This window comes from Heteronotia binoei, chromosome 5, assembly GCF_032191835.1.
Source record: "Heteronotia binoei isolate CCM8104 ecotype False Entrance Well chromosome 5, APGP_CSIRO_Hbin_v1, whole genome shotgun sequence".
In the NCBI taxonomy this organism is placed as follows: Eukaryota; Metazoa; Chordata; class Lepidosauria; order Squamata; family Gekkonidae; genus Heteronotia; species Heteronotia binoei.
In genome coordinates, this window is record NC_083227.1 from 14958037 (window position 1) to 14985935 (window position 27899).

General features: G+C 44.6%; 2 protein-coding genes and 1 pseudogene across 2 annotated transcripts in view; 2 read left to right on the top strand and 1 right to left on the bottom strand.

The window, feature by feature from the left end:
- LOC132571738 (oocyte zinc finger protein XlCOF6-like) overlaps positions 1–27899 on the bottom strand; it is a 317052-nt pseudogene that overhangs the window by 77395 nt on the left and 211758 nt on the right.
- The window catches only part of LOC132571055 (oocyte zinc finger protein XlCOF6-like), a 74435-nt gene that overhangs the window by 16641 nt on the left and 29895 nt on the right, over positions 1–27899 (top strand). The window lies entirely within an intron of this gene.
- Positions 534–27899, top strand: part of LOC132570955 (zinc finger protein 585A-like) — a 28913-nt gene continuing 1547 nt past the window's right edge. Inside the window, exons 1-6 of the mRNA XM_060237590.1 lie at positions 534–566; positions 663–714; positions 1240–1672; positions 1757–3448; positions 14300–14591; positions 23385–23532. Of these exons, the coding sequence (XP_060093573.1) occupies positions 534–566; positions 663–714; positions 1240–1672; positions 1757–3448; positions 14300–14591; positions 23385–23532 (2650 nt within the window). The remainder of the gene's footprint in view (positions 567–662; positions 715–1239; positions 1673–1756; positions 3449–14299; positions 14592–23384; positions 23533–27899) is intronic.

Consider the following 27899-nt stretch of genomic DNA (forward strand, 5'->3'; position numbering starts at 1 on the left):
CAGGATACGTCGAAGGAACAGGCCAGGAATAGGCATGGAGGATTTCTTATTTGGTTCTCAGTAATGTTTGGTTTGATACAATCGGATCATTTTGTAGAAAAAAGGTGCTTGGAGCTCATTAGCACAACTCATTTGCATTACTCATTTGCATATGCCACACACATCTGACATCTTCAGAAGGTGTCCCAAATTATATCAGCTCATCATCTGCCTTAAAATGCTTCTTGAATTATAATTGTCATAATAAAACCTTACTCCCATCATACTTTTAACATTGCTTTCTCCTAAGTGGCCACACTGGAATGATGAAGGTTTTCATCTGTCTGCTTTATATGTTTTGGTTATTTTCCCTTTTTTTGGGAGGGGGCGGTATTAGAAAGTTTGTCACATCTTAGAGTTCTGAAAATTCTCACAGGGGGTTTGAACAATGGAGCCCAGAAGCAAGTATTTGGCGGGAGGTGAGGAGTAAGAAAGAAAGAGCATCATAAAATGTAGAGGTTCTGGAACTCCACTCCTGTGAGCTCCTGCCCAATATGAGGCCTGGGTACAATCATACAGCCCACTTGGTAAGAAGGGAGGGAGGGAGGGAGAGAGGCCTTTTGGGAGCCTGAAATCTGGAGGTTCAGAAACTCCTTCTAGGGTGAGGTATCCTTAAATACTAGATATTCGGAGGGAAGGTGGGAGGGGCAGTTAAAATCAGCAAAACTGGACAAGGTTGATTGGCCATCAATCCTTTCCTACTGCAGTCACATAAATGCCTGTGGATCTCACCAGCCCTCCCAGGCGCTAATGGGATCTTTCTATTTATTCCAGCAGATGACGATGAGGGAAATGAGGAGTATGAGGAATTTAATGAGGAAATGCCAGATGGAATTAAAAAAGAAGACTTGGAAGAAAATATTGGTAATCAAGGGCGATTTAAGATAAAAAAAAGCAGTGCTATGGTTGAGAAACACAATGGAAGACAGCACAATGTGCATTTTCCAAAGCACAGGATAATGAAAGCAAGCAAATCTATTCAGTGCGGAAACTACTTCAGAAATAGATCAGAACTCCTTATGCACCAAAAAACACACGGAGGTGCAAAACCTTTTGCATGCTCAGGGTGCAGAAAGAGATTCAGTAGCAGTAGGGATCTTCAGTGGCACCAGAAAACCCAGGCAGAGTGTAGAAAGAGATTCAGTGAGAGTGGCCATTTTCCAAGAACCCACATAGGGGGGAAATGGTTTGAATGCTCAGAGTGTGGAAAGGCCTTCAGTAGCAGTGGCAGTCTTCAAGTGCATCAAAGAACGCACACAGGGGAAAAACCTTTCAAATGCTCCAAATGTGGAAAGAGATTTAATCAAAGCAGCCATCTTCAGGTGCATCAAAGAACCCACACAGGGGAAAAACCTTATGACTGTTCAGAGTGTGGAAAGACATTCAGTTACAATGGCCATCTTCAGCGCCATCAGATAACCCACACAGGGGAGAAACCTTTTGAATGCTCTGAGTGTGGTAAGAGATTTAGTCGGAGAAGCCATCTTCAACTGCATCAAAGAACTCACACAGGGGAGAAACCTTTTGAATGCTCTGAGTGTGGAAGGAGATTTAGTCAAAGTGGCCATCTTCAAGTACATCAAAGAACTCACACAGGGGAGAAACCTTTTGATTGTTCAGAGTGTGGAAAACCATTCAGTAGGAATTGCAGTCTTCAGCGGCATCAAAGAACCCACGCAGAGGAGAAGCCTTTTGACTGCTCAGAGTGTGGAAAGACATTTTGTAACAGAAGCCGTCTTCTGCGGCATCAGAGAACACACACAGGGGAGAAACCTTTCGAATGCTCTGAGTGTGGAAAGACATTTAGTCAAAGTGGCCATCTTCAAGTGCATCAGAGAATCCATACAGGGGAGAAACCTTTTGATTGCTCTGAATGTGGAAAGACATTCAGTAACATTGGCCATCTTCAGCGGCATCAGAAAACTCACACAGGTGAGAAACCTTTTGAATGCTCAGAATGTGGAAAGGCATTCAGTAACAGTGGCCACCTTCAACAGCACCAGAGAACCCACACAGGGGAGAAACCTTTCTACTGCTCAGAGTGTGGAAAGAGATTCACTGAGAGTGGCAGTCTTCAGCGGCATCAAAGAACCCACACAGGGGAGAAACCTTTCTACTGCTCAGAGTGTGGAAAGAGATTCACTGAGAGTAGCAGTCTTCAGTACCATCAAAGAACCCACACAGGGGAGAAACCTTTTGCATGCTCAGAGTGTGGAAAGAAATTCACTGTTAGTAGCAGTCTTCAGCGGCATCAAAGAACCCACACAGGGGAGAAGCCTTTTGAATGCTCCAAATGTGGGAAAAGATTTAGTCAGAGCAGCCATCTTCAAGTGCATCAAAGAACACACACAGAGGAGAAATATTTTGAATGTTCAGAGAGTGGAAAGAGATTCAGTAAGAGTGGCAATCTTCAAGTTTATCAGAGAACTCACACAGGAGAGAAACGTTTTGAATGTTCAGAGTGTGGAAAGAGATTCATATTGAGTGGCCATCTTCAGCTTCATCAGAGAATCCATACGGGGGAGAAACCATTTGAATGCTCAGAATGTGGAAAGAAATTCACTGACAGTGGCAGTCTTCAGCGGCATCAGAGAATCCACACAGGGGAGAAACTTTTTGAATGCTCTGAGTGTGGAAAGAGATTTAGTCAAAGTGGCCATCTTCAAGTGCATCAAAGAACCCACACAGGGGAGAAACCTTTTGAATGTGCAGAGTGTGGAAAAAAATTCACTGAGAGTGGGCATCTTCAGCGTCATCAAAGAACTCACACAGGGGAGAAACCTTTTGAATGCTCCAAATGTGGGAAGAGATTTAGTCAGAGCAGCCATCTTCAAGTGCATCAAAGAATCCACACAGGGGAGAAACCTTTTGAGTGCTCAGAATGTGGAAAGAGATTCAGTGGGAGTGGCAGTCTGCAGTGGCATCAGAGAGCCCACACAGGGGAGAAACCTTTTTACTGCTCAGAGTGTGGAAAGAGATTCACTGAGATTGGCAGTCTTCAATACCATCAAAGAACCCACACAGGGGAGAAACCTTTTGAATGTTTAGAGTGTGGAAAGAAATTCACTAAGAGTGGCAGTCTTCAGCGGCATCAGAGAACCCACACAGGGGAGAAACCTTTTGAATGCTCTGAGTGTGGAAAGAGATTTAGTCAAAGTGGCCATCTTCAAGTGCATCAGAGAACCCACACAGGGGAGAAACCTTTTGACTGCTCAGAGTGTGGAAAGACATTTACTGAGAGTGGCCATCTTCAGCGGCATCAAAGAACCCACACAGGGAAGAAACTTTTTGAATGCTCAGAGTGTGGAAAGAAATTCACTGAGAGTGGCAGTGTTCAACGACATCAGAGAATGCACACAGGAGAGAAACCTTCTGAATGCTCAGAGGAGTGGAAAGACATTCAGAAACAGTGGCCATCTTCAGTGACATCAGAGAACCCACACAGGGGAGAAACTTTTTGAATGCTTTGAAGTGGAAAGAGACATAGTCAAAGTGGCCATCTTCAAGTACATCAGAAAACCCACATAGGGGAGAAACCTTTTGAATGCTCAGAGTGTGGAAAGACATTTACTGACAGTGGCCATCTTCAGCGGCATCAAAGAACCCACACAGGGAAGAAACTTTTTGAATGCTTTGAGTGTGGAAAGAAATTCACTGAGAATGGCAGTGTTCAACGGCATCAGAGAATGCACACAGGAGAGAAACCTTTTGAATGCTCAGAGGAGTGGAAAGACATTCAGAAACAGTGGCCATCTTCAGCAACCCACATAGGGGAGAAACTTTTTGAATGCTCTGAAGTTGAAAGAGACTTAGTCAAAGTGGCCATCGTCAAGATGAGAAACTTTTAATTGCTCAGATTGTGGAAAAAAGAATTTAAACATCAGGAAGGAAACACACTAAGAAACCTGACTGAATTTGAAACAATAATATTGAACAAAATAGCCAAGGTTAGGACACATTTACAAGCTCCTGCTACAATTTTATTCAGCAGCAAGACAAGTCAAGACATGTATGGTTATATGGTCGCAAAACGTTGGAAAAGAGATTCCATTTCAACAATGGGAAAAACTATGGACAGTGTCAAGTTCTGCACAGTTTTCCTCAATGAGCACTACTTGATTTGATGAATAAAGGTAGTTTATTGAAACAGATGCAAGATGGCTCTTGCTGAAACTGGGACTTTAAGCCTCAGCCCCCTCAGGTATAGGTTGGGGTCCATCTATTATACATTCAACATGCAAAGCACCCGAATCTACCAATAACAGGTCTAACCAACCCCCCCACCAACATTCCAAGCCCCCTGAGCAATGCAGAAATGAAATTGAACAATCTCCAGGAGACATAACACCAGGCAGCTTGGAGAAAAAACGTTCCTGTTCTCAGGGTTGAAGTGGCTACTTTGTAAGGTATAGACATAACGAAGTAGACCTAAAGAGAGTGATAATAACCAAGCAGGCAAAGCAGGGCCCAGAAGTTACATGAAGTCATAAAGTCATACATTGCATTCCAAATAAAATAATGGCAAGAGGCACTCTTGACAAAGGACATAAAATTCACAGCAAGCCAAGCACTTAAAGATAAACCTCCCTTTCAGTGGTACATGATGCTCAAAGACATTGAGAAGATGGACAAAAACTACAAAGGACTATGCTGGAAGTGTAATTAGACATATGGTACCTTTTACCATGTGTGGTAGTCCTGCAAAGAGCAACAAAAAATACTGGACAGAAATACATGCAGAAAATAAAATAAAAAATCTTTAAATGCACCAGAGATAATGCTATTAGGGATTGCACTGGTGAGTGTGGAAAAAACAATGCATGGACTGCTCAGATATATGTTAACCGCAGCAAGAGTAATACTTGCAGCTAAGTGGATAACTGTACGTTGCCCAACTCTGGAGAACTGGATCGATGAGATGCAAGAATATGCAGTTATGGCAAAAATGGCAAATTCTATTAACCAAAAATTAAAAGGTAAATTTGAAAACAACTGGAAAATTTTTAAAGATAATTCTAACATCCTTGTAGTCAAACTTTTTGTGGTAAAATACTAAAATATAACTGATTAAAGCTCTCCGTAATTGAATTTATAGCTTGGTAGCTCAGTATACAATAATATATAATAATAATAGCCGCCTCGGTGGGGAGGGCGGGATAGAAATCGAATAAAATGAAATGAAATAATACTGCATGATAGATATTATAGATTTAACATAAAATTGTATAGGTTCTAGTTGTGACTATTTATTTAAAAAATATAACAAATGGTAGCATGAAAACTTTATAATGGCCCTAATGACATTAATTATATTCTGTTTATGTCTCGTATTCTGATGCTTTATGTGAATTGATTGAGTGAGCTGGTTGTTGACTGTAATAAAAAAATTTGAACTTTGAACTTAGTGAGAGAAATATCTTATTCCATAGTAGATGAAATGGATAAGATAGGAAAAATATTGATACGTTATAAATATCTTTTTATGTATTTGTGTGTGTGTGTATATAAAATAAAAAAGGTAAAGGTAGTCCCCTGTGCAAGCACCAGTCATCTCTGACTCTGGGGTGACATCGCATCACGATGTTTTCATGGCAGACTTTTTACAAGGCGGTTTGCAATTGCCTTCCCCAGTCATCTACACTTTCCCGCCAGCAAGCTGGGTACTCATTTTACCAACCTCAGAACGATGGAAGGCTGAGTCAACCTTGAGCCAGCTACCTGAACCTAGCTTCCACCGGGATCAAACTCAGTACTGTAGCTTTACCACTCTGCCCCACGAGGCATACGGAGTTCCTGCTACAAAAAAGCCCTGTGTATATGTATGTGTGTATACATACATATGTGTGTATACATACATACACAGGGCTTTTTTGTAGCAGGAACTCCTTTTCATATTAGGCCACACATCCTTGATGTAGCCAATCCTCCAAGAGCTTACAGTAAGCCCTGTAAGACAAGCCCTATAAGCTTTTGAAGGATTGGCTACATAACAGGGATGTGGCCTAATATGCAAAGGAGTTCCTGCTACTACAAAAAAAAGCCCTGCATATACATAGATATGTATGTATGTGAAGGGAAGAGTGATTTGTGATAATGACAGCCCAGGGCATTCACAGTCAAAGCAACTAGATTGAATCCAGTAGCATCATAAAGACCAACAAGATTTTCAAGATATAAAGCTTTCAAGACTCCAACCTCCTTTTGTAGATACGAGTTGAATTGGGGAGTCCTTATATCCCAGTCAGAAGGACTCAGGGATCTTCATTCTGACTTTCTACAGCTATCCTCAGACCATCAGTCAGGAGTATCGAAAAGAACTAAAAAGGATTATGGAGAATTACCTACACATGAAGAAGGAGGAAGAGGAGGAGATTGGATTTTCGCCCTGCCCTTCACTCGGAGTCTCAAGAGTGGCTTACGATCTCCTTTCCTTCCTTCTCCCTACAACAGACAACCTGTGAGGTAGCTGGGCCTGACAGAACTATGACTGACTCAAGGTCACCCAGCAGCTGCATGTGGAGAAGTGGGAAATCAAACCCAGTTCTCCAGATTAGAGTCCTCTGCTCTTAACCAGTACACCAAACTGCCTCTCTCTATATTTGTGATAATATAGATCTACATGGACACGAGACATGAACTTCAACCTCTCTGGTTTGGGAAGGGAAAGTAGTTTTGAGGGTGGGGAGCACCATACCCTGTGTGCAAAACTGTATTTTCCCTGTTGTAATAAATAGTTACTTTGCTTAAACCAAGATGTGTGAGTGGAAAGGGGGATTTAAGAAGGAGGCCTTAAGCCTTGAATTTGCCCTTAGTTCCAGTGCCTGGGTTACATATATATACCTTCATCCTCCACGAAGATGGACTATGAGCTATTAAAAATACCATCTCTGAATAGTTAGCTCTAAAGACACTACACTTTTGCTACCAAGCCGTGTCAGTTGGTCCTCATCTGCAGCTACTTCAGATTTCAAGGTAATTTATTCCTTCAGAGGAATGGCACAGCCGTGTACACTTGCATGGCACCACAATATAGCAACATTTTAGTGGCTGTCCTGCAGCAGTGCTTTCTGAGCACCCATCTGTTAACACCTCTCTTATAGCTGAGATTTATTGATGATATTTTCATCTTGGATATGTGAGAAAAAAAGCACTGGGGACAATTCATGAGGCCTTCAGCTACTCCCACACCAACCTGACTATGACTCCACACAAGAAGTACTGAGATGCCCCTTGTCCACTCACAGAGTGTTGTCACACACACTAAATAATGCAGTTTCTGTCCACTTCAAAAACGGTTTGAAAGTGGATTTTGCCATTTCACACTACAAAATTCAGTTGGAAAGTGCCTTGGAAGTACATTATTTCGTGTGTGTGACTGCAGCCACAGAGTACCTACAACCCCTCTTTAGATTACAGGCCACGTTCCCTCTAAGCTGAGTTGGTGTGAGCTAGCTCACAATTTTTTAGCCTCCAGCTCACACATTTTTGTTTTGGCCCAGGAAAAATGGTCCCAGAGCAACCAAATTTATGCAGTCGTTCACAACTTTAATCCTGGTAGTTCACACAGAATTTTTGCTCACAAGACTCCACAGCTTTGAGGGAGTATTGGTTACAGGGTATACAGGCAGACAGACAGATGGCGGAGGGAGAAGTGGAAATAAAGCAACTTTAATTTTAAATGCATTCTCCAAGCTGCTGGCTGGCTTGGCATGGAGAAGTGATTTAAAGAGACGTACCTTCTCCAAGCCAGCCAGGGGGGGCTTTGAGAGCCACACAATATGTATAAAAGAGCCATAGCCACCCCTGTTAAATTGTGTGTGTGTGAACATGCATACACTTCTTCCCTGTAGACATGCAGCCCACAGGGTTAATCAAACAAGACAGCTTTTATGTATAAGAACAGAATCATTGAGGAAAGTAAAGTTTAAAAAACAATATTTCACTTTCACTGAACTTTCGAACAGAAGTCCTATATCTATGGATTTACAATTTTCAGTCTGTTCCAAGCAGCTCTTCTACACAGTTCCTCCCAGACAGAAAAGCCCTTTTCACCTCAGCCCTCAAGCTGTTAGCTTCTCTCTGCTACTAACTCCCCAACTGTCATTTTTCAACTGCTGTTTTTCACGTCTCCTTTTCTCAGTATTCTCTTTGTTCTCATTGGGTGCTTTTCTCTCTCTCAGCTTGGCTTCGCGAACGAAGATTTAAGAAGGGTGCAATAGTCCACATTTTCTAGACCCCATTGTACAAATACACAACGGAAACATAAAAACCATCTTAAGCCCAAAACCTAAAGATTGTCAACATATCTACACTTCTCTCAATATACTACACACCAAATGATCCATGGCCTAGAGCCAAGCTCTGCACTAGTTACGTGTCCTTTAAACAGAGATGCTCACCTGCAGGATCTACAATAGATGTTTTTTTGGAATTCAGGTACCAACTTGATGAACAACAGGTCAACAAAGCCAAAATGATACCAAGGGATAACCTGCTACAAGATAGGCCCAAACAAAACAAGAATAGAACAACGCTAGTCGTCACATACCCCTCTCCACTCAAATTAGTTCAACGCATCATTAATGGCCTAGAACCTATGCTATTCAAGGATACTCAGCTCTCACAGGAATGAGGAAGAAAACCTTTTCTTCCCAATGAGCCTTCTAGCTTTAAACAACTTTAAACCCACAACAACGCACAGCCTCCTAACCTTCAACAACCCACCACAACATACCTCCTAAAATGGACAAAGAATCTGAGACCAGGACCTGTAGCAAATCAAGATGTCAACTGTGTCCCCAGACTGACAACACAATCACAAGACTAACAACACCAGCCAGATTATGTCAGGTTTATTCACTTGTTCATCTACCAGTGTTATGTATGCCATTGAAGGACTACAGTGCCCTTCCACTCTCTACACTGGATAAATAGCTCAGTCCCTAGACATAAATCCAACATAAGAGACACACAGACCTCAAAAAGCTCAGGGGAACATTTTAATCTTCTTGGTCATTCCATTGCTGACCTAAGAGTGGAAGTCCTCCAAGAGAGAAGCTTCAAGGGGAGATTTCAGTGCAAGATGGCTGAACTGAAGTGCATTCACAAGTTTAGAACAATGGACCCCTGGGGCTAAATATGGATTTAGGATTCTTATCCTATGACAGTTGCTAATTTGATGCCCCTAAGCATTTCTTCTCTGCTCTCATCAAAGCAGATTACAATGTGCATTGTACCTCATCCCAAGTTCCTTCTCTGCCGTACCTCTGCTATACTTCTGTCTGGGATATAAAAGCTCAGAGATTTATATATATACACACACACTGTGGCTAATAGCCACTGATGGACCTCTGCTCCATATTTTTATCTAAACCCCTGTTGAAGGTGGCTATGCTTGTGGCCGCCACTACCTCCTGTGGCAGTGAATTCCACATGTTAATCACCCTTTGGGTGAAGAAGTACTTCCTTTTATCTGTTTTAACCTGTCTGCTCAGCAATTTCATCGAATGCCCACGAGTTCTTGTCTTGTGAGAAAGGGAGAAAAGTACTTCTTTCTCTACTTTCTCCATCCCATGCATTATCTTGTAAACCTCTATCATGTCACCCCGCAGTCGACGTTTCTCCAAGCTAAAGAGTCCCAAGCGTTTCAACCTTTCTTCCTAGGGAAAGTGTTCCAGCCCTTTAATCATTCTAGTTGCTTTTTTGGACTTTCTCCAATGCTATAATACCTTTTTTGAGGTGCGGCGACCAGAACTGCACACAGTACTCCAAATGAGACCGCACCATCGATTTATACAGGGGCATTATGATACTGGCTGATTTGTTTTCCATTCCCTCCCTAATAATTCCCAGCATGGCGTTGGGAATCACTACCACTCTGGTTAGCTCTGTGACCAGCTGTTCCAGTGTCAGCTCTCTGTTCCAGTGTTAGCTCTGTGACCTGCAGTCATTTATGATGTCTAAGAACCTTGCTTCTGTAGCATAACTCAAGCACATGTTTACCCAGTCAATGTGAGGGTACTTGAAGTCTTCCAGTATAATAATGTAATATACTGTTTATACTACTTTATATTACCCTCTCATGGATTGCTGCCTTGCCGTGGCGAGAGGGCTTGCGTGGCTCAATGAGGCTGTGGGCTGCGCCATGCAGGACCACCCACAGCTGAGAACCCAGACAAAATGTGATCCACTGGAGAAGGAAATGGCAAACCACTCCAGTATCCTAGATGGGAGCACATTCAGGGCTTCGGGGACTGCACTGGCTGCCAATAATATACCGAGTTCGGTACAAGGTGCTGGTTATTACCTTTAAAGCCCTATATGGCCTAGGACCTGCCTACCTTAGGGACCGTCTCTCCCCATATGTTCCCCAGAGAGTACTGAGATCGGGTTCTCAAAATCTCCTTACAATCCCCGGGCCAAAGGAGGCCCGTCTGAAGTCAACTAGGGACAGGGTTTTTTCGATCACAGCCCCTTGCTGGTGGAACCAGCTGCCGGAAGAGGTGAGGGCCCTGCGGAACCTTGGGCAGTTCCGCAGGGCCTGTAAGACAGTCCTCTTCCGGTTGGCATACAACTGACCGGCATCTGAATATTTTAAGGAAGACTGTGGGATAGCACACTGATGAATTGCATTTATTTTATTGCGTAAATTATTAATGTATTTTAATTCTTAATTTTATTGTTAGAATTTTTATGTTGTGAGCCACCCTGAGCCCGCTTCGGTGGGGTAGGGCGGGATATAAATCGAAATAAATAAATAAATAAATAAATAAATAAATATCTTTGCCAAGAAAACCACATGGACAGTAACAAAAGGCTAAAAGATATGGCGCTGAAAGACGAGCCCTTCAGGTCAGAAGGTGCCCAATATGCTACTGGGGAAGAGCGGAGGGCAAGTCCAAGTAACCACAGAAAGAGTGAAGCGGTTGGGCCAAAGCTGAAAGGACGCTCAGCTGTGGATGTGTCTGATGGTGAAAGAACAGTCCAATGTTGTAAAGAACAATACTGCATTGGAACATGGACTGTAAGATCTATGAATCAAGGTAAGCTGGATGTAGTCAAACAAGAGATGGCAAGACTGAACATCAACATCTTGGGAATCAGTGAACTAAAATGGACGGGAATGGGTGAATTTAACTCAGAGCAACACTACATCTATTATTGTGGCCAAGAGTCCCGTAGAAGAAATGGTGTGGCCTTTACAGTTAACAAGAGAGTGAAGAAGGCAGTAATGGGATACAGTCTCAAAAATGACAGAATGACCTCGGTCCGTATCCAAGGCAAACCATTCAATATCACAGTAATCCAAGTGGTTTCCCCAACCACTGATGCAGAAGAGGCTGATGTGGACCAGTTCTGTGAAGATCTACAGCACCTTCTAGAATTAACACCAAAAAAAAGATGTCCTCCTCATCATAGGGGACTGGAATGCCAAAGTAGGAAGTCAAAAGGTAACCAGAACAACTGTCAAGTTTGGCCTTGGAGAACAAAATGAAGCCGGGCAAAGGCTAGTAGAGTTTTGTCAAGAGAACAAACTGGTCATAGCGAACACCCTCTTCCAACAACCTAAAAGGTGACTCTACACATGGACATCACCTGATGGGCAACATAGAAATCAGATTGATTATATATTCTGCAGTCAAAGATGGAGAAGCTCCTTACAGTCAGCAAAAACAAGACCTGGAGCTGACTGCAGCTCAGATCATGAGCTACTCATTGCAAAATTCAGGCTTAAACTGAAGAAAACTGGGGAAGCCATTAGGCCATTCAGGTTTGACCTTGATCACATCCCTTATGAATAAACAGTGGAGGTGAAGAATAGGTTGATAGACAAAGTGCCTGAAGAACTATGGACAGAGGTTCGTGGCAGCAGTTGGCACCATCCCAAAGGCAGCAATCAGTACCATCCCAAAGAAAAAGACATGCAAGAAAGCAAAGTGGCTGTCTGATAAGGCTTTACAAATAGCTGAGGAAAGAAGGAAAGCGAAAGGCAAAGGTGAAAAGGAAAAATTCACCCAACTGAAATGCAGATTTCCAGAGAACAGCAAGGAGAGATAAGGAGGTCTTCCTGAAGGAACAATACAAAGCAATAGAGGAAAATAATAGAATAGGAAGGACAAGAGATCTCTTCAAGAAAATTGGAGAAATCGAGGGAACGTTTCATGCAAAGATGGCCATGATAAAGGTGGTAGGGACCTAACAGAAGCAGAAGAGATCAGGAAGAGGTGGCAAGAATACACAGAAGAATTATAGAAGAAGGTTCTCAATGTCCTGGACAACCATGACAGTGAAATTGCTGACCTTGAGCCAGACATCCTGGAGTGTGAAGTCAAATGCGCCTTAGAAAGCATTACAAACAACAAAGCATGAAGATGACAGTATCCCAGTTGAGCTATTCAAAGTCCTAAAAGATGATGCTGTTAAAGTGATGCACACATTATGTCAACAAATTTGGAAAACACAACGGTAGCCACAGGACTGGAAAAGATCAGTTTATATTCCAATCCCAAAGAAGAGTAATGCCAAAGAATGTTCAAACTATCGCACCATTGCACTCATTTCACATGTCAGCAAGATCATGTCATTCTTCATTGAAAGTTAGGCCAAAATCACCTGCCCCATCTGTGACCCAAGTCACACGATGAAGCCACATCGGTGAGTTCTCACAAACATGTTGTCTCCGTCTCTGCACCTGCGGGCAATCCCAAAGAGAGTCCGGGACGTAGCAGATTCTTTCCCTAATAATTATGAAAATGCTGGTGATTTATTCACCGTCTTGTCAAAGCTCAAGGGATCCCTCTGAAGTTCAGATTGCAAACAAATTAGGTAGACATCAGAACCAAAGCAAGATGATGTAACACTTCACAACAGGTTGAAAACTTTGCGGCGTAAAAGCTTTTTGCTCCAGTGAGCCCAGGAAATGAGATGTAAGGGCCATTACTGGGACGGTGTGAATCGAGGTCATCCTCTATGGATTCTATTAAGCTGCTGTGATAGTGTCGAAATGACTGCAGCCTTGATCTTGCTAGCAGATCCTCTGACTTCTGTTTTCAGCCTTTGAGAGCAGATTCTAGGGAGGGGAAAGGTCCGTGAAGCCCTAGAATGATCCTACTGCTTCTGCTACTACTGCCTCTTCCAGCCTGCAAGGTTGGGAGTGCCAAATGCCCATTGAAGCTGACAATGGATGAAATAGAACCAGTCAATTCCTTCCGACCGGGAGACCACCTCATCGCCGGACTTGCCACTACAGTAACCATTAAACAACCCTTGCGAACCTTCACGGAGCCCCCCTTTTTCAAACAGCCACAGTAAGCCAGTCTTTGGTGTGAGAGCCAGTTTGGTGTAGTGGTTAAGTGTGCGGACTCTTATCTGGAAGAACCGGGTTTGCTTCTCCACTCCTCCACTTGCACCGGCTGGAATTGCCTTGGGTCAGCCATAGCTCTGGCAGAGGTTGTCCTTGAAAGGGCAGCTGCTGTGAGAGCTCTCTCAACCCCACCTACCTCACAGAGTGTCTGTTGTGGGGGGAGAGGATATAGGAGATTGTAAGCTGCTCTGATTCTCTGATTCAGAGAGAAGGGCGAGGTATAAATTGCAGTCTTCTTCTTTATTAAACTTTTAAGGCATATATGGGTGCAGTTTCAATCCGCTTTTGGAACTGTTTGAAAGTGCCATTTCACATTCCAGCTGGAAAGTGGATTGAAAGTGCATTATTTAGTGCGTGTGAGTGCACCTTATCTCTTTCTATTTTCAAATGTCAGTGTCCTGGTTTCCCCCTGACTCCTGCATGTATTAAGTAAATACTGCTAAGTGGGGTTTTTTTTTTGTCAAGTATTCCGGAATAATGCCTCTTATAAAGTGCCATGAAACTGGAGAAGAAAGTGTTATATATATCTTGGCCACTGTGTGACACAGAGTGTTGGACTGGATGGGCCATTGGCCTGATCCAACATGGCTTCTCTTATGTTCTTATGTGTTTGGTAATTTTTGGAGTGTAGAGACTTTTCTAGGACTACCATTCCCACTGTGTTTAGTACGGGTGTGAGGAATGACTGGCAAGAGCCCTATAAATTAAGAGAGAGAGAGAGAAACCTGTTCCAAAATTAAAACCATTTATTAAAATTAAAACCATGTTGCAGTAATTGTTAATCATATAACATTCTAGTATGCAGCATATGGAATTTATTACATTAAGTTATTGCCTCCAAGAAAAAGAAAAATTCCTGCCACCTTTGGACAATGTGGAATGTATCTTTTATTGCAGGGAAGTAGAGATGAAATGGCACCTCTTGTCCTTCTCATTGGCCATTCAGGAGATCAACCAGAACCCCAGGCTGTTACCCAATAATACCACACTCGGCTACACCGTCTATGAGAACATTTTCCATTCCAGGTTGACATATAATGCTTTAGTGGGCCTGCTTCCATCTGCCCAGGAGGCCATTCCAAACTACAAATGTGGAAGATGGAACAATCTGTTCGCTGTTCTTGAAGGATCTGAGTCTGACATCTCCATTGACATTTCAATCCTCTTGAGCACCTACAAAATCCCGCAGGTGTGAATCAGGGAAGAAGATATTGGATTTATATCCTGCCCTCCACTCCGAATCTCAGAGCGGTCACAATCTCCTTTATTTTCCTCCCCAACAACAGACACCCTGTGAGGTGGGTGGGGCTGAGAGGGTTCTCACAGCAGCTGCCCTTTCAAGGACAGAGGCTCAGAGCAGCTCACAATCTCTTTTATCTTCTCCCCCCACAACAGACACCCTGTGAGGTGGGTGGGGCTGTAGAGGGCTCTCACAGCAGCTGCCCTTTCAAGGACAACTCCTGCAGTAGCTATGGCTGACCCAAGGCCATTCCAGCCGGTGCAAGTGGAGGAGTGGGGAATCAAACCTGGTTCTCCCAGATAAGGGAAAGGGGACTCTTTGTGGGGCATGCAAATGTTTCTTGTACAGATTAAAACCAGCTTTTAGGAGAGTGGGAAAGGGTTTGAGAGGATTCAGTTCTTCTGGTGTTTGTATACATCCCTGTTTTCACTTTCTGCTGACTTGGGGAGAAGCAGGTCCCTAGCATAGAGACTCCCTGCAAATTGTTCTTGTCTTTCTTAGATGGCCTGTGATTACCCTTTTTTTAAGAAGTCAGAAGCTTTTGGGACAGCCAGCTCGGTGCAGTACTTGCAAGGCCAATCTGGACATCTTTCTCCATCCATCAGAATCGAAGAACCACGGAGTTGGAAGGGACCATACAGGCCACGTAGTCCAATCCCCTGCTCATTGCAGAATCAGCCTAGAGCAAGGGTGGCCATACTGTGGCTCAGGAGCCACATGTGGGTCTTTCACACATGTTGTGTGGCTCTGGAAGCCCCCACCGCCCCATCGGCCAGCTTGGAGAAGGCATTTGTTGCTTTAAATTACTTCGCCAAGCCAAGCCAGCCAGTGGCTTGGAGAATGCATTTGAAGTCAAAGTTGCTTTCTTTCCACTTCTCCCTCCACCTATTTGACTTCCTTCCTTCCTTCCTTCCTTCCTTCCTTCCTTCCTTCCTTCCTTCCTTCCTTCCTTCCTTCCTTCCTTCCTTCCTTCCTTCCTTCCTTCCTTCCTTCCTCCCTCCCTCCCTCCCTCCCTCCCTCCCTCCCTCCTCCCTCCCTCCCTCCCTCCCTCCCTCCTTCCTTCCTTCCTTCCTTCCTTCCTTCCTTCCTTCCTTCCTTCCTTCCTTCCTTCCTCCCTCCCTCCCTCCCTCCCTCCTTCCTTCCTTCCTTCCTTCCTTCCTCCCTCCCTCCCTCCCTCCCTCCTTCCTTCCTTCCTTCCTTCCTTCCTTCCTTCCTTCCTCCCTCCCTCCCTCCCTCCCTCCCTCCTTCCTTCCTTCCTTCCTCCCTCCCTCCCTCCCCCCTCCCTCCCTCCCTCCTTCCTTCCTTCCTTCCTTCCTTCCTTCCTCCCTCCCTTCCTTCCTCCCTCCCTCCTTCCTTCCTTCCTTCCTTCCCTCCTTCCTCCCTCCCCCCTCCCTCCTTCCTTCCTTCCTTCCTTCCTTCCTTTCTTCCTTCCTCCCTCCCTCCCTCCCTCCCTCCTTCCTCCCTCCCTCCCTCCTTCCTTCCTTCCTTCCTTCCTTCCTCCCTCCCTCCCTCCCCCCTCCCTCCTTCCTTCCTCCCTCCCTCCCTCCTTCCTTCCTTCCTTCCTTCCTCCCTCCCTCCCCCCTCCCTCCCTCCTTCCTTCCTTCCTTCCTTCCTCCCTCCCTCCTTCCTTCCTTCCTTCCTTCCTTCCTTCCTTCCTTCCTTCCTTCCTTCCTTCCTTCCTCCCTCCCTCCCTCCCCCCTCCCTCCTTCCTTCCTTCCTTCCTTCCTTCCTTCCTTCCTTCCTTCCTTCCTTCCTTCCTTCCTTCCTTCCTTCCTTCCTTCCTTCCTGTCTTGCGGCTCTCAGACATCTAATGTTCATGTCTTGTGGCTCTCAAACATCTATTCTATGTGGCTCTTGCATTAAGCAAGTTTGGTCACCGCTGGCCTAAAGCATCCCTGTGACAACTATCTGTCCAGCTACAGCTTAAATACTGCCAATCAGCTGGATAAGGACTTACTGGGGTAGCGGAATATGGAAATATAATAATACTGACTTGCAGACAGTCATCTGAGCAATAGTTATTTCAGGAGGGATTCTTTTTTTAATATAGAAATGTGATTTGCATTTTCCCCCCAGATACGTATTAGTGGTGGTGGTGGGGTTGTTTTGTTTTCTTTTGTATCTAAACCTTCAAACGCTATTTCCAGGGGGCCTGTTCAATGACCCGGTGAAGGTTACAGACCTTGGGTTCTTATGGAACAAAATCGTCACTCGGGCAAAATTCTCACCCCATGTCTGATGCGGAGAGGTCTGATCACCACTGAAAGGGACCCCACAATGCCTGAGATCTGCCTCATAGAGCCAGTCTGGTGTAGCAGTTCAGAGCAGTGGACTCTTAATCTGGAGAACCGGGTTTGATTCCCCACTCCTCCACGTGCTGGGTGACCTCGGGTCAGTCACAGCCCCAGCTATCTCACAGCCACCAGAGTGGCTCAGCCCCACCTATCTCACAGGGTGTCTGTTGTGGGGAGAGGAAGGGAAGGAAATTGTCAGCCACTCTGAGACTTCGAGTGAAGGATGGGGTATAAATCCAACTCCTCCTCCTCCTGAGAGCCAGTTTGGTGTAGTGGTTAAGTGTGTGGACTCTTATCTGGGAGAACCGGGTTTGATTCCCCACTCCTCCACTTGCATCTGCCGAAATGGCTTTGGGTCAGTCATAGCTCTGGAAGAGGTTGTCCTTGAAAGGGTAGCTGCTGTTAGAGCCCTCACAGCCCCAGGGTGTTTGTTGTGGGGGAGGAAGATAAAGGAGATTGTAAGCTGCTCTGAGACTCTGAGTGGAGGGTGGAATACAAATCCATATCTTCTTCCTTCTCCTCCTTCTCCATCTCCCTGCTTTCAAGGGTTTCCTTTTATCAACATAAAGGTATATGCAGGGCTTGGGTCATCCGTAGCTCTCATAGGAGTTGTCCTTGAAAGGGCAGCTTCTGGGAGAGCTCTCTCAGCCCCATCCACCTCACGGGGTGTCTGTTGTGAGGGAACGAGATAAAGGAGATTGTAAGCTGCTCTGAGACTGATTCAGAGAGAAGGGTGGGGTATGAACATATGAACATATGAAGCTGCCTTATACTGAATCAGACCCTTGCTCCATCAAAGTCAGTATTGTCTACTCAGACTGGCAGCGGCTCTCCAGGGTCACAAGCTGAGGTTTTTCACTCCTACTTGCCTGGACCCTTTTTAGTTGGAGATGCCGGGGATTGAACCTGGAACCTTCTGCTTACCAAGCAGATGCTCTACCATTGAGCTACCACCCACCCACCCCTAATATATAAATCTGCTGTCTTATTTTTTTCTTTTTGTAGAAAAAACTCAGCAGGTACTCATTTACGTATTAGGCCACACCACCTGACATTACCATTGTTTCACATTGGGATTTTTTTAAAGAAAAAGCCCAGCAGGAACTCATTTGCATCTTAGGCCACACCTCCTGACACCAAGCCAGCTGGAACTGCATTCCTGCTAAAAAAAAAAAAGCCCTGGGCATATGAGACATGTTGCTATTTATTGATGTTTCTTTAAAGTGAAGGCTTATAAATGTGCCTTTTTAAAAATTAGGTCAGCCATGGTGATCATTTGGCAGTTCTGAAGGATAAAACTCAGTTTCCGTTTTTCTACCAAGTGGCCCCAACAGAGGAAGCCCAGTATCTGGGAATTGTCAAACTGCTTCTGCATTTCCAATGGACGTGGGTTGGTCTCTTTGCTCCAGACAGTGACAACGGGGGAAAGTTTAGGAGCACTTTGACGGCTCTCATGCTCCAGAGTGGCATTTGTGTTGGCTTTTCCCAGAGCACCTCCGAATCTGGTGTTCCTTTCTTCATTATTTTCTCAGAAGAAAGAAGACGACTCCTGATTTCATCCCTCAGTCAAAACCAAGTCAATGTATTTGTTTTCTATGGGGATGTTGTATCCTAATTAGTTCTTGAACTATTCATCCGAAACAATAACGATGACACAAAAGCTGCGCTGGGTAAAGTTTGGATCAGTACTCTTTTGTTGGACTCCCTCTGGAGCTTGGGATGTTCTAAGGCACCCTTTAACTACCCGATGCATGGCTCTCTCTCGGTCATGACCCAGACAAAAAGAAGGACTATGGATCACCATACGCAGGAATGCAACCCTCTTCTTAAGGAGTTTATGGAGAAAGCATTTGATTTAATCCACTCAAAGTCTATTTTGACTGGGAGAGGCCACCTGAGATACAGAGAGAAAGAGGGGCTGGAGGCCAGGCCCTGGGAGGCCCTGAAAGAATATTTACCTCAGAGGGCCTACAATATTTACACCTCTGTCCAAGCAGTAGCACACGCATTACATGCTGCATACTCATCCAGACTGGAGTGGACAACGAGGGTGCATGGAGCCAGTGTAGAAAATGACATAATACAGCCTTGGCAGGTATCCATTTCTTTTTTGAATTAAGAATAAAATATCTGTTATTTGGAATGGTTAATGTGGACCCTGATTGAGATGGTTGTGAGACAGGCAGCATTTTGCAAAATTTCTAAGACAAACTCAGTTTCTAGCTCTCTTGGTTGACTCCCACCTTATCGCTCCCCATGGTGAACTTCAGAGACACCCACCACTAGTTGACTGCCTTCCGGTGCCATATAATGCATCCTTTGTACTGAATTGGCACTCTCCTGATTACCACATCCAATTTCTTTTCTACTCTGGGCTAGAGCAACTGGAAAGGAAAGCCAAACTAAAAAAGAACAGCTGTCCTGCCACATCTCTCAGTGACTGTTGATATCTCAGTAAGAGGTGAGATTCTGCAACGATTCCTAAAAATGGGGTTTTCGTAGCGTTGGCAAGTCCCCCTTATCCTCCAGCAGGGGACTTTTTTCACCTGCAAGTGACATCATCGTGCCAGTGATGTCACACGCCGGCCACTCTAGGCATTTCCAGGACAACTCTATGTTAGAGCATCTGAGAAAACCATAGAGTTTTCCTGGAAATGCCTAGAGTGGCCAGCGCATGACCTCACCGGTGCAATGATGTCACTTGCGGGTGACGTCATTGCACCGGTGACATCAGGGGAGGTTCCCCCCACTGGCCCAATGTGGGCCGGTGGGTTGAGAACCTCCAGGGCAGGAGAACCCCCGCCAGCCTGGGGGCTTGGTAGCCCTAAGTTTTTGTATGTAAATCAGATATCTTGGTAAGCTTGTCATCAAAGTAACATGCCTGTGAGTGTTCTTTAATGCTGATAAAATGTTGGGAAGAAATCTATTATGGACCCAGCAACTGGTTATGGCTCAGCTGCAGATGACCTGTTTATGCACAGAAAGTTCCATGTTCAATTACTGGCCTCTCCAGGAAGAAGGATAATTTATTGTGTCTACCTGTGAGCCCATAAGGGGGCGCCATTTTTTAATTCCCCCCCCCCCTCAAAAAACATGTAGATCCGGTCCTGCCAAGAGGATAAACTGTCCAAAACAAAAAAACAATATTCCCTCAAAGAACACCAAAACTCCTAAATTTACTTTCTTGTTGACTTTCTCAAAGAACTCAAGGAGGTCCGTGAAGCAGGACTTATCTTCGCAGAAGCCATGCTGATTTTCCCTCATCAGGCTTTTTTCTTCTATGTGCCTAACAATTCTACCTTTGATTATAGTTTCTACAAATTTGCCTGTGGCAGACATTAGGGAAACTGTCCTGTAATCTTCTGGTTGCCCTCTGGATCTCCCTTAAAAAAACCAGTGTAACATTTGTTACTCTTTTGGTACAGTGGCTGAATTTAGGGAGAATTACATATACAGGCTAGCAGCTGAACAATTTCACATCTGAGCTCTCTAAGAACTCATGAGTGTTTGGCATCAGGACCTGGACATTCATTGGTTTTAAATTTCCCGAATAGGTCAAATACTTTGTTTCTTGTCACTTCAATTTGACACAGTTCTTCAGACTGGCTTCTCAAAAGCATTTGCTCTGGTACTTGCCCCACACATTTCACAATGAAGCAAAAAAGAAGACTCTTGAGAGTCCCTTGGACAGCAAAAAGATCCAGTCGGTCAGTCCTAAGGGAAATCAACCCTGACTGTTCCCTGGAAGGTCAGATGCTGAAGCAGAAGCTCAAATACTTTGGCCACCAAATGAGAAGGGAGCACTCACTGGAGAAGACCCTGATGCTGAGAAAGACAAGGCAAAAGAAGAAGGGGACGGCAAAAGATGCGATGGCTGGACAGTGTTACTGATGTAACTAACACAAATTTGAACAGACTTCAGAGGATGGTGGAAGACAGGAGGGCCTGGCGTGACTTCATCCGTGGGGTCTAAAAGAGTTGGACTCGACTGTCTGACTGAACAACAACGAAGTCTGCCATCTCCCCATCCTCTTTTATCAACCATTTTATTTCTTTGGTCACCCAAAGGCCCATTGCTTCTCTGGTTGGTTTCCTGCTCCAGATACATTTTTTAAATGTTTATTGTTGCTTTTAATGCTTTTAGCAACTTGCTTATCCGATTTTTTTCCTTTTTATGACTCATTATTGACTTACATCTTCTTTGCCAGGGTCTGTGGCCACTTCTGTTCTGTTCATTTGGGCAGACCTTCCACATTTTTAAAGAAGTCCCAATGCTTTTTATAGATTCTGTAACTTGTGTTATTAACTATTCAGGCCAAGGAACTAAACATTTTATTCCACTTAAAAATACCTTTCTAGAAGGCATGCTCCAAAGTCTAGCAGAAAAATAGAACCTTCCTCTCCCCACCCACATCCCCACTTACCAAATGTTAGGTCAACACTAGCTTCTACAAGGTCAAGGTTTATCCTCCTTCCATCACCTATTTTTCTACAAAACAACCTCTGGCTAGAATATTGAATGTTTATCAAAATTACAAATGCTATCCTTCAGCATAACAATATTTCAAACTGAACAGACTTAGTTGAGAAATGGCAATCGATTTTAAAGAAATATTGGCTAGACTCATCAGATTTCGGTTATTTAACCTATCCTGATATATCATTGCTCAAACTTGTATTTACCTCTCCTGTGTTCATTACCGCACTGAGTTGTGTAAATGATTGATTAAGAAGCTTCAAGTTATGAATTCTTATACTACCTCTGTTGGTATCATTGTTTGTATACCATTTATTTATTGTTACTCTTATGATAAATAATAACTATTCAGGCATTCTTTTAGACTTGGCAATGCCCTTCCTAACCTGAGGAAGGCATTCTATCTGGGCTTCAAATAGTGTGGTTTGAAACACCTTCCAGGCATCTTAAGTGAAGTCAATTGGATGAAATCAAAGATCTGATGCTAGGCTGGAACTGATCTGAAGAAAGATCTGATGACAGGCTGGAAAACTGGGCTAAAACCAATAAAATGAATTTTAACAAGGATAAATGTAAGGTTCTGTATTTGGGTAGGAAAAATCCAATGCATGGTGATAGAATGGGGGAGACTTGTCTTAGCAGTAGTATGTGCGAAAATCATCTCGGGGTCTTAGCGGACCATACACTGAACATGAGTCCACAGTGTGATGAGGGTGGCTAAAAAGGCAAATGCAATTTTGGACTGTATCACCAGAAGTATGGTGTCCAGTTCACTTGAAGTGATGGTATTGCTTTACCGTGCTCTGGTAAGACCTCACCTGGAGTACTTTGTTCAGTTTTGGGCACTGCATTTTAAAAGGATATAGACAAGCTGGAACAGGTCCAGAGGAGGGTGACAAAGATGGTGAGGAGGCTGGAGACCAAGTCCTATGCGGAAAGGTTGAAGGAGCTGGGGATGTTTAGCCTGGAGAGGAGGCGGCTGAGAGGTGATAGCATTAGCATCTTCAAGTCCTTGAAGGGCTGTCATCTAGAGGATGGTGTGGAATTGTTTTCTGTGGCCCCAGAAGGTCAGACCAGAACCAATGGGTTGAAATTAAATCAAAGAGTTGCTGGCTCAACATTATTAAGAACTTCCTGGTCGTTAGAGCGGTTCCTCAGTGGAACAGGCTTCCTCAAAAGGTGGTGGGCTCTCCTTCCTTGGAGGTTTTTCAACAGAGGCTAGATGGCCATCTGACAGCAATGAAGATCCTGTGAATTTAGGGGGAGGTGTTTGTGAGTTTCCTGCATTGTGCAGGGGGGTTAACTAGATGACCCTGGAGGTCCCTTCCAACTCTATGATTCTATGATCTCTGCCTGAAACCCTGGAGATCAAAAAGGATCATCATGTCTGTGTGTTCAGGGAAAACCTTGGAGTATTCAGCCACAAGTTCTGTCTGAAGATATTCCCCCATCAGAAACTTATCCAGCATCATTTGCAAGATTCATAGGTTCCTATTGTATTTGTTTTTGTGGATTAAGGCAGGCTGCTATTTTTCATCTTCATCCACACACATATAATGCGAGATTAATAACGTTGTCTTTCAAAGAGGACACTATAATAACAACATAGGTGAAACTCATTGTAGTGGTTCATGTGTTGGACTAGAACTCGACAGGCTGAGGTTTGAATCTCCAATCTACCATAAAACTCTTGGCTAGTCCTTCCCTCTTAGTTAAATTATCCCAATCATTGTGAGGAGAGAAACCTACAGTAAATAATTCTTCGAACATGAACATATGAAGCTGCCTTATACTGAATCAGACCCTTGGTCCATCAAAGTCAGTATTGTCTTTTGGTCCCCTGTGTTGATGAAAGTGTGATATAAATGTCTAAATACATAAAGCTGAAAATGTGAGACCGAAACCACCACTGCAACTGATTCATCAGAAATCATCCTGTGTTCTAAATGTTGCTTCTCTCGCTGATTCTAGCTTCATCCATTCCTCAGACACATCCAGGCTTACAATACTTCTGTGGGTCGAGTGGATCCGGATCAAAAGAGGGATCCGGCAACCGGCTTAGACATTGTGAACGTGATCATGTTGCCCAATGGTTCCATCTGGAGTGTGAAAGTTGGAAGTATCAAAAGAGAGGCGTCTGGAGATACAAAGCTGAGCATCAACCAGCAGGCCATTGTGTGGCCCAAGGGGGTGAAATCCATTAAATTATATGTGAAATCCATTAAATTATATGTGTATTTCTCAAATTTGGCCCCCATCTGCAAATATCTAAATCTGTGCATTGGGGCCACACTGACACCCAACAGATTTTCCTGCAAAGGCAAAAAGAAAAAGAAAACATTGTCTGCACATGCACAAACAACACTTACCTTTGTAAGTAGTGGTTTGATGCAGTGGTTATGAATGTGGACTCTAATCTGGGAGAAGCAGGTTTGATTCCCCACTCCTTCACATGGTGTGGTATGACTTTGGATCAAGCTCTGCCAGAAGTGTTTTCTCAAGAGCAGTTCTTGGAGAGCTCTCTCAGGGTATTCAGCAAAGTGTTGTTGATATAAATTGTGTATGATTCTTACAAAAATATACCAGCAAAAGCTGTACAAGAACAGCCTAGAAACACTCTATGCAGACTCGAAAATAGCACAGACATATACAAAATACACATTTTGCAGTATAAACATTGTCTTATGACCAAAAACTCCAAGTCTATGAGAGAGCTAATTGTGACACATTAGAATGTTGCTCGTTCTCCTTGCTCACATGGAAGTCAAAGGAAACCAGTCCTAGTTGTCCTGATGCAAGGAAGTGTGACGGGTAGCTAGCAAATACCTAACCATTTCCCAACAAGGCTTTGTCAGGTGTGTAGTTCTGGAACTATTCGTACAATCAGTAACTTGCTTCGAGTCATGCGACAAGGCTGGTGTCTTCAGGTCACTCAGAAAGGGCAGCTTCTGTGAGAGCTCTCTCGACCCCACCTCATGAGGCATCTGTTGTGGGAGAGGAAGATAAAGGAGATTGTAAACCACTTTGAGATTCTGAGATTCAGAGTATACGGTGGGGCATAAATCCAATATCTTCTTCTATGCCAGTTTGGTGTAGTGGTTAAGTGCGTGGACTCTTATCTGGGAGAACCGGGTTTGATTCCCCGCTCCTCCACTTGTACCTGCTGGAAGGGCCTTGGGTCAGCCATAGCTCTCGTAGGAGTTGTCCTTGAAACGGCAGCTGCTATGAGAACCCTCTCAGCCCCACCCACCTCACAGGGTGCCTGTTGTGGAGGGCGGGGGAAGGTAAAGGAGACTGTGAACGCTCTAAGCCTCTGAGATTCAGAGTATAGGGTGAGATTTAAATCCAATATCATCATCTTCTTCTTCTTCCAGAAGGGGGCAAGGGAAATAAGTAAAGTGGGGACGAGAGGTTCTCTCCCCACAATTTTCTTACAGGTCCATTTAAAAATTTTATTACCACATAAGCCGCTTCTCATTTCCACATATAACGGTCCTGGTCTTTATGCCTAGATGTTGCCTTATTCGAGGTGTACTGAAAGATGTCTCCCTGGACATGTGAAAGTGGTCCTGGAAGGAAAACCTATTTGCTGCTATGAATGTTCACTGTGTGCGGAAGGAACTATCTCCACTCAGGGAGGTGAGTGACTGGAGAAACGAACACCCCTTAGGCCCTAGGGTACAGAGCAACGAATCAGTTTGATGTTTTCTGGCTTGATGTATTGATGTATTTCTGTTAGAAATACAGAAGCTTGGATTCTTCTCATAGGAAGAGCAGCTGCTGCAAGAGCCCTCTCAGGCCCACCAACCTCACAGGGTGTCTTTTGTGGGGGAGGAAGATAAAAGAGATTGTGGGCCACTCTGAGATTTAGAGTATAGGGCGGGATATAAATCCAGTATCATCATCTTTTTCTCCTCCTCCTCCTCTCCTTCCTTCCTTCCTTCCTTTTAAAAGGAAAGACCTCGCAAGGAGAGAATACTGGGTAAATCGTAGTTAGTGTGGAGAAGAATTCAGCATCAAAAACCTTGGAGAGCCAGTTTGGTGTAGTGGTTAAGTGTGCGGACTCTTATCTGGGAGAACCGGGTTTGATTCCCCACTCCTCCACTTGTACCTGCTGAGATGGCCTTAGGTCAGCCATAGCTCTGGCAGGGGTTGTCCTTGAAAGGGCAGCTGCTGTGAGAGCCCTCTGCAGCCCCACCCACCTCACAGGGTGTCTGTTGTGGGGGAGGAAGGGAAAGGAGATTGTAGGCTGCTCTGAGACTGTCCTTGAAAGGGCAGGTGCTGTGAGAGCCCTCTCCAGCCCCACCCACCTCACAGGGTGTCTGTTGTGGGGGAGGAAGGTAAAGGAGATTGTGAGCCGCTCTGAGACTCTTCGGAGTGGAGGGCGGGATATAAATCCAATATCTTCTTCTTGTAAATGCTCTCAGTGCACTCACAAGTGTTAGCACAATCCTCACGAGCAGCCTTTAAGCAGCAGCTGGACAAACACTTGTCAGGGATGCTCTAGGGCTGATCCTGCCTTGAGCAGGGGGTTGGACTAGATGACCTCTATGGCACCTTTCAATGCTATGATTTTTGTGTGTGTGTGTTCTTGCAACTTAACGCCTTGTCGCTAGTTTTGAGTCGAAGGAGAGAAGGGGGGAGGAATGATCAGGGGTCATTTGGCAGACAAAGAAGTGCCACCGCTCATTAGCACAACTCATTTGCATATGCCACCCACCCCTGACGTCACCGGATGGTGTACCAAAATATATCAGCTCAGCATCCACCTTAAAATGCTTCTTGAATTATAACTGTCGTAATAAAACCTTACTCCCAGCCAGTGTTCCCTCTAAGCTGCAAAGTCTTGTGAGCATAAATTGTACTTTGTGAGCTACTGGCATTAAAAGTGTGAGTTACTGGCATTAAAGTGGTGAGCTGCTGCATCAATGAGTGTGCCCTGGGGTCCTCCTTCCTGAGCTAAGACCAAAATGTGTGAGCTGGAGGCTCAAAATCTGTGAGCTAGCTCACGCTAACTCAGCTTAGAGGGGACACTGCTCCCGGCATATGTTTTAAATGACTTTCTCCTATATGGCCACAGTGGCATGATGAAGATTTCCATCTGTCTGCTTTATATATTTTAGTTATTTTCCCATTTTTTGTGGGGAGAAATTTTAGAAAGTTTGTCATATCTTAAGAGTTCAGCAAAATTCTCACAGGGGACTTGAACAATAAAGCCCAGAAACAAGTATTTTTTTTGAGGGGAGGGAGTAAGGAAGGTTAAAAAGGTAAAGGTAGACCCCTGTGCAAGCACCAGTCGTTTTCGACTCTGGGGTGACGTTGCTTTTACAACATTTTCACGGCAGACTTTTTACTGGGTGGTTTGTCATTGCCTTCCCCAGTCATTTACGCTTTCCCCCCAGCAAGCTGGGGACTCATTTTACTGACCATGGAAGGCTGAGTCAACCTGGAGTCGGCTACCTGAACCAGCTTCCGCTGGGATCGAACTCAGGTCATGAGCAGAGGCCTCCAACTGCAGTACTGCAGCTTTACCACTCTGCGCCACGGGGCTCTTAAGAAAGATTAGATTAGGTTTATTTGATTTATATCCTGCCCCTCCTGCTGAAGCAGGCTCAGGGTGTCTCACAGTTTACAATGAAACAGAAAGAAAGAAAGAAAGACCACAATAAAACAGCAAGAAGGAAAGAAGAAGATATTGGGTTTATATCCCGCTCTCCACTCCGAAGAGTCTCAGAGCGGCTCACAATCTCCTTTCCCTTCCTCCCCCACAACAGACACCCTGTGAGGTGGGTGGGGCTGGAGAGGGCTCTCACAGCAGCTGCTTTTTCAAGGACAGAAGCTCAGAGCAGCCTACAATCTCCTTTCCCTTCCTCCCCCACAACAGACACCCTGTGAGGTGGGTGGGGCTGGAGAGGGCTCTCACAGCAGCTGCCCTTTCAAGGACAACCTCTGCCAGAGCTATGGCTGACCCAAGGCCATTTCAGCAGGTGCAAGTGGAGGAGTGGGGAATCAAACCCGGTTCTCCCAGATAAGAGTCCACACACTTTGCAGAGCTGGGTACCAAGATTGGTGGATCCACCCTACAGACTATAAATTGCAGAAAGTCACAGAACAACCAACACATTCCACAGAACAATCAGCACTGTCAACAACCATCTTCCTTATCTTCACACCCCTTCCAACCCTCCCAGCAATTAACACAGAACAATGGTCACATTCAACAGCCAGTTTCCTTATCACTACCCTTCCAGGAAGCCCCACCAAACAATGGGCACATTCACAAACCAATTGCCCTTTCACCACACCCCCTCCATCCTAGAAATAGCAGCTCTCCAGCAGCCCTGGCCTCACTCAATGCACAGCAGCCAAGAAGGTCAGAGCGCCTGCTCCGGCGGCAACGCCACTGAGGATGTTCTCCGCAGCTGAGAATGAAATGTCTGGAAGAAAAACTTTCTCCAGTAGAACACGGCACTTGAGCCCGAAAGA